Source organism: Larimichthys crocea, chromosome VIII (genome assembly GCF_000972845.2).
Source record: "Larimichthys crocea isolate SSNF chromosome VIII, L_crocea_2.0, whole genome shotgun sequence".
NCBI classification, from domain to species: Eukaryota; Metazoa; Chordata; class Actinopteri; family Sciaenidae; genus Larimichthys; species Larimichthys crocea.
In genome coordinates, this window is record NC_040018.1 from 32,425,623 (window position 1) to 32,436,942 (window position 11,320).

At 45.7% G+C, this 11,320-nt stretch overlaps 1 protein-coding gene across 4 annotated transcripts in view; it reads left to right on the forward strand.

Annotated features, from left to right (window-relative positions):
- Positions 1–11,320, forward strand: part of fhod1 (formin homology 2 domain containing 1) — a 21,390-nt gene that overhangs the window by 5,889 nt on the left and 4,181 nt on the right. For all 4 annotated transcript variants that reach the window (XM_027281204.1, XM_027281206.1, XM_027281205.1 and 1 more), the window contains 10 exons: positions 796–950; positions 1,022–1,075; positions 1,143–1,292; positions 1,710–1,879; positions 1,966–2,529; positions 2,619–2,774; positions 2,866–3,048; positions 6,498–6,617; positions 6,821–6,982; positions 7,080–7,270. In XM_027281204.1, coding sequence (XP_027137005.1) covers positions 796–950; positions 1,022–1,075; positions 1,143–1,292; positions 1,710–1,879; positions 1,966–2,529; positions 2,619–2,774; positions 2,866–3,048; positions 6,498–6,617; positions 6,821–6,982; positions 7,080–7,270 — 1,905 coding nt within the window. The remainder of the gene's footprint in view (positions 1–795; positions 951–1,021; positions 1,076–1,142; positions 1,293–1,709; positions 1,880–1,965; positions 2,530–2,618; positions 2,775–2,865; positions 3,049–6,497; positions 6,618–6,820; positions 6,983–7,079; positions 7,271–11,320) is intronic.

Here is an 11,320-nt window from a genome sequence, read left to right on the forward strand (position 1 = left end):
TGTGTGTGTGTTCAGCTCTGTGTGTGTGTGTGTGTGTGTGTTCAGCTCTGTGTGTGTGTGTGTGTTCAGCTCTGTGTGTGTGTCTCTGCAGTTCTGATGTAAATCTGGACAAACCGGTTCTGAGGAAGTTTGAGTAAGTACTGAACAGCCCCACTGCATGCTGGGAGCTGAGCTCGGGTTCTGCTGCTTCTGCTGGGCCCGCTGTGTGTGTGTGTGTGTGTGTGTGTGTGTGTGTGTGTGTGTGATGAGCAGCTTGCCTCAGTTACTTGGTCGTACCTGTCAGGTTCTGTTCACCTGTCCGTCCTCCTGACCCAGTGAAACCTCTTCAGATGATCCAGCATGTGGCGGCTCGTCTTCCTGTCTGACCTCCTGCTGCTTTGTTCCTGGATCCAGCTCTGGTCCTGGTCTGGGTCTATTGTTCTCCTGTGGTCCATCAGAACAATAGAAACTGCAGCAGAACTTTAAACTGTGAATTATGTGACGCTGCTGCAGCCACTAAACACAGGGCTGAGAGCTGGACCAGAACCAGGACCTGAACTGAACCTTACTGTGTGTGTGTGTGTGTGTGTGTGTGTGTGTGTGTGTGTTGCTGGTGGCTCTGGTTCTGGTCGTTTGGGTTTGCAGTGCAGAATAATCTCAGTGTTGGTTCATCTCACCTGTCAATCGATTGATGATTCAGTAATGATGTCATCTGTGAATTCGATGATGTCATCTGTGAATTCGATGATGTCATCGGTGTGGAGCTGCTGCATGGCGGCCATGTTGGCTCTGTCTCACCTGGCTTCCTGTCTGCAGAGACGCCTTCCTGCGCAGCCTGGCGGTCACGCAGTGGGAGAAGAAGAGGAGGAGCAAACACCTGAGCCAGTCCAGGCTGTCCTCGTCTGATGATGTCATAACCCCGAGCCTGCAGCCTGCAGAGGAGGGCGGCGGCGGCGGCGGCTCGTCTGAAGGTGAGTAAACAGGAAACAGATCAGTACATGGATGGATGGATCAGACACTGAAACGTTGGTTTTCTCTGCAGCCGCGGCGTCCAGCGACTCCAACGGACACGCAGACTCCTCCCACAATGACCCCGGTAAGTCTACCCACAATCCCCTGCTCCCTACCTGTGGAGCAGGAAGTTCATGTTTGTCTGTCTGCAGCTCCGATGCAGCGTCAGTGCAGCACGCTGTCCAACGACAGGAAGTTCCTGCTCGATATGCTCTACTCCAAAACCTCCACCACGGCGCCGCTGAGCCCGACGGCTGCTGCGCCACCCGACACCACCGAAGAAGAAGGCAGCTTCCTGCCCGGTGAGCGAGTGCCGTGCATCTCTGTGATGATGATGATGATGAAGATGATGATGATGGTGATGATGATGGTGGTGATGATGATGATGAATGTGATGATGGTGATGATGATGGTGATGGTGATGGTGATGATGATGAAGATGATGGTGATGGTGAAGGTGATGATGATGATGGTGATGATGATGATGATGATGATGATGATGGTGATGATGATGGTGATGATGATGGTGGTGATGATGATGATGAATGTGATGAAGGTGATGATGATGATGATGGTGATGATGATGATGGTGATGATGATGATGATGGTGATGATGATGAAGATGATGATGATGGTGATGATGATGGTGATGAAGATGATGAAGATGATGGTGTTGGTGATGATGGTGATGATGATCTGACTTCCTGTTTCCTCCTCAGGTGGAGATCTGGGTGGTCGTGGTCGGGTGTTGGAGTGTCTGTCGAGCTTCCGAGCGCGCTCAGTCGAGGCTTCCTGTCCCAGTGAGAGCAGCACCTCCCGCAGGGCGGAGCTGGAGGGGCTGGAAGGCTCCGCCCAGGCGGCGCTGGCCAGGCTGGCTGAAGAACAACAGGTCAGAACACACTGCTGCTGCACTGTGATTGGACAGTCAGTCTTTGGGGGAGGGGTTTATTTAATGTGTTCTGTTTGCATCGTCAGAACCGGAGCGTCCGGCAGCAGAACAGCATCGACGTGGAGAGCCACGCCCGGCACTTGGAGACGACCCAGATGACGCCGCTCGGTCTGGGCGGGCCCGCCGACGCCTGGGAGCAGCTGCAGCCAAGCGCTGCCGCGCTGCGCATCAAAGACCTCGACTTCTCCGACCTGCTGGACGAGGAGGACATCGATGTCCTCGACATGGACACTTTCGACTCCTCCAGCCGGGCCGCCGCCTGCTTCTCCGGCATCCCTCCTCCTCCGCCTCCTCCCCCGGGCATGGCAGGTCCTCCTCCTCCTCCACCTCCTCCCCCTCCACCAGGAGGTGTGGCCCCTCCCCCACCTCCTCCCCCTCCACCAGGAGCTCCTCCTCCACCATCGTCCAATCAGAAGCAGAAGAAAAAGACGGTGAAGCTGTTCTGGAAGGAGCTGAAGCAGGCGGACGGGCCGCAGAAGTGTCGCTTTGGTCGGGGGACAGTGTGGGCATCACTGGACAAGGTGGCGGTGGACACGTCCCGCCTCGAACACCTGTTTGAGTCCAAAGCCAAAGAGCTGCCCATCGCCAAGGTAACCAGGCCTGATTCAAACAGTTTGTATTTGATGTTTTATCGTCAGTCGTCATTAATATTCATCCTTAATGAGACGTCTGCGTGCAGAAAGGACCCGAGACGAAGAAGACTGAGATTCTGGTTCTGGACCCGAAGAGGAGCAATGCTATCAACATTGGAATGACCGTCCTGCCGGCGGTCCATGTCATCAAGACTGCAATCCTAAACTTTGACGAGTTCGCCATCAGCAAGGAGGGCATCGAGGTACCACCCACTTCCTGTCAGCAGAGGGTGCTGTCTGATGTTTATCTTTGATCACATGATTTAACAGCTGACTGTCCTCTGTCCCGAGCAGAAGATCCTGACCATGACCCCAACAGACGAGGAGAAGCAGAAGATCCAGGAGGCTCAGCTGGCCAATCCTGACGTTCCTCTGGGCACGGCGGAGCAGTTCCTGTTCAGCCTGGCCTCCATCAGTGCCCTGACCCCCCGCCTGCAGCTCTGGGCCTTCAAACTCAACTACGAGGCCCTGGAGAAGGTAACTCACATTTACAGAGTCCCCTGAAGTACACACAGTGTACAGGTATACGAGAACACCTTAGAGGTCACCTCATGTCAGGTACGTCTGTCTGCAAGAACGTTTACCCACAGAAACATGGACAGGTTCTCACCGTGACCTTACAGGTGACCTTACAGGTGACTCTATAGGTGAACTTACAGGTGACCATGTGATCTTACAGATGACTTTACAGATGACTTTACAGGTCACTTTACAGATGACTTTACAGGTGACCTTACAGGTGACTCTATAGGTGAACTTACAGGTGACCACGTGATCTTACAGATGACTTTACAGGTGACCTTACAGGTGACCTTACAGGTGATCTTACAGATGACTTTACAGGTGACCTTACAGGTGACCTTACAGGTGACTTTACAGGTGACTTTACAGGTGACCTTACAGGTGACCTTACAGGTGACTTTACAGGTGACTTTACAGGTGACCACGTGATCTTACAGATGATTTTACAGATGACCTTACAGGTGACTCTATAGGTGAACTTACAGGTGACCACGTGATCTTACAGATGACTTTACAGGTGACCTTACAGGTGACCTTACAGGTGACCTTACAGGTGACTTTACAGGTGACTTTACAGGTGACTTTACAGGTGACCATGTGATCTTACAGATGATTTTACAGATGATTTTACAGGTGACCTTACAGGTGACCTTACAGATGACTTTACAAGTGACCTTACAGGTGACCTTACAGGTGACCTTACAGATGACTTTACAGGTGACCTTACAGGTGACTTTACAGGTGACCACGTGATCTTACAGATGATTTTACAGGTGACTTTACAGGTGACCTTACAGGTGACCTTACAGGTGACCTTACAGATGACTTTACAGGTGACCTTACAGGTGACTTTACAGGTGACCTGGTGACCTTAGAGGTGATCTTACAGGTAACCAGGTGACCTTAGAGGTTATCTTACAGGTGACCAGGTGATCTTACAGGTGATCTTACAGGTGACCAGGTGATCTTACAGGTGACTTTACAGGTGACTTTACAGGTGATCTTACAGGTGACTTTAAAGGTGATCTTACAGGTGACCTTTTAGGTGACTTTACAGGTGACTTTACAGGTGATCTTACAGGTGACCAGGTGACTTTACAGGTGACTTTACAGGTGATCTTACAGGTGACCAGGGGACTTTACAGGTGATCTTACAGGTGACTTTAAAGGTGATCTTACAGGTGACCAGGGGACTTTACAGGTGATGTTACAGGTGACTTTACAGGTGACCTTACAGGTGACCTTACAGGTGACTTTACAGATGACTTTACAGGTGACCTTACAGGTGACCTTACAGGTGACTTTACAGGTGACTTTACAGGTGACCACGTGATCTTACAGATGATTTTACAGATGACCTTACAGGTGACTCTATAGGTGAACTTACAGGTGACCACGTGATCTTACAGATGACTTTACAGGTGACCTTACAGGTGACCTTACAGGTGACTTTACAGGTGACTTTACAGGTGACTTTACAGGTGACCATGTGATCTTACAGATGATTTTACAGATGATTTTACAGGTGACCTTACAGGTGACCTTACAGGTGACCTTACAGATGACTTTACAAGTGACCTTACAGGTGACCTTACAGGTGACCTTACAGATGACTTTACAGGTGACCTTACAGGTGACTTTACAGGTGACCACGTGATCTTACAGATGATTTTACAGGTGACTTTACAAGTGACCTTACAGGTGACCTTACAGGTGACCTTACAGATGACTTTACAGGTGACCTTACAGGTGACTTTACAGGTGACCACGTGATCTTACAGATGATTTTACAGGTGACTTTACAGGTGACCTTACAGGTGACCTTACAGGTGACCTTACAGATGACTTTACAGGTGACCTTACAGGTGACTTTACAGGTGACCTGGTGACCTTAGAGGTGATCTTACAGGTAACCAGGTGACCTTAGAGGTTATCTTACAGGTGACCAGGTGATCTTACAGGTGACTTTACAGGTGACTTTACAGGTGATCTTACAGGTGACTTTACAGGTGACTTTACAGGTGATCTTACAGGTGACTTTACAGGTGACTTTACAGGTGATCTTACAGGTGACTTTACAGGTGACTTTACAGGTGATCTTACAGGTGACTTTACAGGTGACTTTACAGGTGATCTTACAGGTGACTTTACAGGTGACTTTACAGGTGATCTTACAGGTGACTTTACAGGTGACTTTACAGGTGATCTTACAGGTGACTTTACAGGTGACTTTACAGGTGATCTTACAGGTGACTTTACAGGTGATTTTACAGGTGATCTTACAGGTGACTTTACAGGTGACTTTACAGGTGATCTTACAGGTGACTTTACAGGTGACTTTACAGGTGATCTTACAGGTGACTTTACAGGTGACTTTACAGGTGATCTTACAGGTGACTTTACAGGTGACTTTACAGGTGATCTTACAGGTGACTTTACAGGTGACTTTACAGGTGATCTTACAGGTGACTTTACAGGTGACTTTACAGGTGATCTTACAGGTGACTTTACAGGTGATTTTACAGGTGACCTTACAGGTGACTTTACAGGTGATCTTACAGGTGACTTTACAGGTGACTTTACAGGTGATCTTACAGGTGACTTTACAGGTGACTTTACAGGTGATCTTACAGGTGACTTTACAGGTGACTTTACAGGTGATCTTACAGGTGACTTTACAGGTGACTTTACAGGTGATCTTACAGGTGACTTTACAGGTGACTTTACAGGTGATCTTACAGGTGACTTTACAGGTGACTTTACAGGTGATCTTACAGGTGACTTTACAGGTGACTTTACAGGTGACCAGGTGATCTTACAGGTGACTTTACAGGTGACTTTACAGGTGATCTTACAGGTGACTTTACAGGTGACTTTACAGGTGAATTTACAGGTGACTTAACAGGTGATCTTACAGATGACCAGGTGATCTTACAGGTGACTTTACAGGTGATCTTACAGGTGATCTTACAGGTGACTTTACAGGTGACTGTACAGGTGACCAGGTGATCTTACAGGTGACTTTACAGGTGACTTTACAGGTGATCTTACAGGTGACTTTAAAGGTGATCTTACAGGTGACCTTTTAGGTGACTTTACAGGTGACTTTACAGGTGATCTTACAGGTGACCAGGTGACTTTACAGGTGACTTTACAGGTGATCTTACAGGTGACCAGGGGACTTTACAGGTGATCTTACAGGTGACTTTAAAGGTGATCTTACAGGTGACCTTTTAGGTGACTTTACAGGTGACTTTACAGGTGACTTTACAGGTGACCTTACAGGTGACCTTACAGGTGACCAGGGGACTTTACAGGTGATCTTACAGGTGACCTTTTAGGTGACTTTACAGGTGATGTTCCTCAGCAGCATGCTCAGACTGTGACTGTGTCGCCCCCTGCAGGAGATTGCAGAGCCGCTGTTTGACCTGAAGCTGGGCATGGAGCAGCTGGCGTCCAATCAGACCTTCAGGAGGATACTTGCAACGCTGCTCGCCATCGGGAACTTCCTGAACAGCTCTAACGTGAGAACCCAAACACTCGTCTGCACTTCACCTGTCCTCACCTGATGAAGGTTACACACAGTTTGTAGAGAGCTCAGGTCAAAACATTTAATCCTGAATGAAGTCAGAGCAGCTGAGAGTTCACCGAGTTCACACAGACGTGTTTCTACAAACAGATTACTGTTAATCCATCTGTGTGTGTGTTTGTGTGTGTGCATGTGCAGGCTAAAGGCTTCGAGCTGGGTTACCTGGAGAAGGTGGTGGAGGTGAAGGACACGGTTCACCGTCAGTCTCTCCTTCATCACACCTGCAACCTGGTGGTGGAAAAATACCCAGAATGCTCGGACGTGTACTCAGAGATTCCCGCCATCACTCGCTCTGCCAAAGTAAAACTCTGTTCTGTTCCCTGTTTCCCACCAAAATAAAGGTCCTGTTTCCCAGAGTGCACTGCTATAACAAGGTGAGCCCTCACCTTTCTTTCAGGTGGACTTTGAGCTGCTGTCGGAGAACCTGGTCCAGCTGGAGAGACGCTGCAAAGCATCATGGGACAACCTGAAGGTGGTCGCCAAACATGAAACCAAGGCGGTCCTGAAGAACAAGATGACAGACTTCCTGAAGGACTGCACGCAGAGGATCGTGATCCTGAAGGTGGTCCACAGGAGGGTCATCAACAGGTCAGAACATTCAGAGAATGTTCAGACAACATCCAGGGAACATAATTCAAATCAAATTAATCAGATTTTATTTGTACAGCCCAAAGTCACAAAGTCCATTTTCCTCTGAGGCTTTACAATCTGTACAGGGAGTGACACCCTCTGTCCTTAGACCCTCGGTTCCAGTGAGGAAAAACTTGCCCACAAAAACCTTTAACAGGGAAAAAAGGTGGAAGAAACCTCAGGAAGAGCCACAGAGGAGGGATCCCTCTCCCAGGACGGACAGACGTGCAATAGATGTCACGTGTACAGGACAAATCAACACAAACATATTGTACAATTACAATGACTGATAAAATGACAATGAATTACAATGACTGATAAAATGACAATGAATTAAAATGAATGATAAAATGACAATGAATTACAATGAATGATAAAATGACTGTTTTGTAGGTATGGTATATGTATGTGTATCTTTGTATGTTTGTATATGTATGTGTATATGTTGTGTCTTTGTATTGTTACTTGTATGGTGTATTGTATTGGATTGTATGTATATGTATGTATGTGTACTTGGATGTGGATAGTATTTGTCTGTCTTGGATTTTTCCCCACCTTCCCTCGTCTGCCCCTGAATACTGCTCATGCTATGGTGCTCCCATCGTATGTGTATATGTATTGTATCCTGTATGTATCGTGTTATGTATGCTATGTGTGTTCTGTCCTGTCTCCTATGTATCTGTTGCTTCTGTCGTCTCCTGTACCTGTATGTTCTCGTTGTTGTATTGTATATGTCTTCTTGTCCTGTCTGTGTCTGTCTGTGTCTGTCTGTTTTCCTCCTTCCTCCTCTCTGCTCTTTGTCTCTTTCGTCTCCCTGTATGTCCTGTGCTCTGTATCGCGCTGTCCTCTGTCTGTCCCTGCCCCTTGTCTGTATCTGTCCTCGGCTGTCTGCTGTCTGTCTGTGTCTCTGTCTGTGTCTCTGTCTGTGTCTGTATCTGTCTGTCTATGCTGTATATGTGTATTGTCTGTGTCTTGTCTGGTCTGTCTGTGTCTGTTGTCTACTGTCTCTGTTATGCCTCTGTGTCTGTTGTCTCTGTACCTGCTGTTCTGTGTTATAGTACTGTATGTGTGTTCTATGTCTGGTATATGTCTGTTGCTGTATGTATGTGTCTGTATGTATGTGTTGTCTGTCCTGTGTCTGTTTGTGTATTGTATTGTCTGTATGTTGTATGTATCTGTATGTTATGTTATGCGTATATGTCACTTTTCAACCTGTCTGTTATGCAGTTGTATGTTTCTGTATTTCTGTATGTTGGTTCTGTATTGTTTTGCCCGTATGTGTTATGTCTGTGTCATGTATGTGTCTGTGTATGTATCCTGTATGTATGTAGTTGTATGTATTGTGTATCTGTCTGTGTCATCTGTCTGTATGTGTCCTGTAGTTGTATCGTATGTATGTCTGTATATTGTACTGTCTTGTTCTGTTGTTCTGTATGTTGTCTAGTATGTGTCTGTTACACGCTCCCATCGCCCCGTGTATCTTCCTGTTGTCCATGTGTCTGTATACTGTGTCTCCTCTTGGTAAGAGGGCTCTGTACCCCTCTATGCGTAAGATGGTGTTGTCTTTTTTGTTTCCGTTGTTCGTCTTTGTTGTTTTGTGTCTGTCTTTGTGTTTTCGTCTCTTGTTATCTGTTGTCTTCCTCCTATACTTGTCTCGATCTGCTTGTTCTGTTCTCCTCGTGTCTGGGCTCTTTCATGTTTTGCAGTGTTGTAAAATTGTGAGTCAGACAGTACTCAGATTTAGAAGCTTGGAACATGAAAATAAACAGACACACCACACTACACACACACACCACCACACCACAACACACCCACAACATTCCCAACAGGTAGATTATCGGCGAGTTTTCCAGTACTCTTTCCGTCTGGCTCGGTCCGAACTGAATAACACCTGCCCCCCCCTTAGTCTCCGAGGACAATGTTTTTTTTCTCGGAGACCAAGTCTCAGAGACCAGGACCAGTTATCAGAGCGACAGTTCAGAGACGGGGCACCGTTCAAGACATTCTACGAGACAGTCTCAGAGACAGGACAGTCTCAGGAGGACAGCTCCGAGACAGTCTCAGAGACATTTTCAGGGTGCTGTGGAGTGTCGACTGGCTTGTGGGGAGCGCCTGACGTGGGGCAAGCCAGCGCATGGTTTACCTCGTGTGATCATCTTGCCTCTTGGCTCTTTGTTCTATATTGTGAGAGGCCGTTTGTATGTTTCTGGGTACAAGAACCCGTTCTCTGGTGTTTTCTGTATCGAGGGCGGAACTCACTTATGATCCGACCGACTAGGTCGGAACCCTTAATGTCCCGAACGACGAGGACGGCCTGACCCCAGGAACAACAGGGAAGGAGTGGAACCTGAGGAGGAGGAGGAGGAGGAGATGGAGGGGAGGAGTAGATGGAGGAGGTGGAGGAGATGGGAGGCGGAGGATGGAGGAGCATGGAGGAGGTTGGAGCGACGACGGATGGGAGGAGGAGGAGGAGATGCGGGAGGTGGAGGCGATGGAGGAGGAGGGAGGGGAGGAGGGAGGAGGAGGCGGAAGGAGGAGGAGGATGGTATTAGCCTGGACTGTCAGGTGGGATCTTGTATGAAGATATGGTTTTGCGACATGTTAGTGTGATTCGTCAGCTGTTAATTATTGCTGCATATCTCCAATCACAGTTTATAGTTAGTTGATTATTGCTGCTTGACGGTAGACTTGTCTCTCTGTCTTCTATCACAGGTTCCACTGCTACTGTAATATTTCACTCAGTCATTGTAATCATTGTCATTTAGTCATCATTGTGATTCATTGTCCTTTTTCATCAGTCATTGTTAAATTCATTGTCATTTAGTCAGTCATTGTGATTCATTGTCATTTATCATTCATCGTAATTCATTGTCCATTTTATCAGTCATTGGATTCATTGTCATTTTACTCAGGTTCATTTTGAATTCATTGTCATTTAGTCAGTCATTGTGATTCATTGTCCATTTTATCATTCATTGTAATTTTCCTTGTCATTTTATTCTAGTGTAATTGTAATTCATTGTCATTTGTTTATAAAGGCATTGTAATTCATTGTCATTATCTAGTCAGTCATTGTATTAATTGTCCTTTGATCTTATACGTCATTTGTTACTTTTGTAATGTCATTTCATAATCTATTGTAATTTTCATTGTCATGTTATCTTGTCATTGTAATTCATTGGCAATTTATTAGGCATTGTGATTTTATATTTTTTGTGTTTTATTAATTTTTTGTGCAGTATTTGCTGATTTTTTCTTTCATTGTCATTTTATTTAAGTCCTTGCTAATTTTATTGCATTTAGTCATGTCATTGTGATTCAGTTGTTTAATTTTCCTCATCATTGATTGTTATTCCTTTCATTTTATTTCATGTCATTGTGTTTCATTGTCCTATTATCGTCATTGTAATTCTTGTATTTTATCAGTCCTGTAATTCATTGTCATTTCGTCAGTCTTGTGACTCTTGTCCTTTATCGTCATTGTAATTCATTGTCATTTCGTCGTCATTGTGAATTAATTGTTTTCATTTATCATTCATTGTAATTCATTGTTCATTTATCAGGGTCATTGTGATTCATTGTCATTTTATCAGTCATGTAATTCATTGTCCTTAGTCAGTCATTGTTGATTTCATGTCATTTATCATTCATTGTACTACTCATTGTCATTTTATCAGTCCCCATGATCCTTGTCATTTATTTCATTCATTGTAATTCATTGTCATTTTATCAGTCATTGTAATTCATTGTCATTTTATCAGTTCATTGTAATTCAATTGTTCATTGAGTAGTCATTTGTGATTCATTGTCATTTATTCAGTCATTTGCAATTCATTGTCCATTTTATCAGTCATGTAATCATTGTCCTTTTATCAGCATTGTAATTTTGTCATTTTCTCAGTCCATTGTAATCCATTGTCCCCACAATTTATCAGTCATTGTCATTTCATTGTCATTTTATCAGTCATTGTAATCATTGTCATTTTATCAGTCATTGTAATTCCTTGT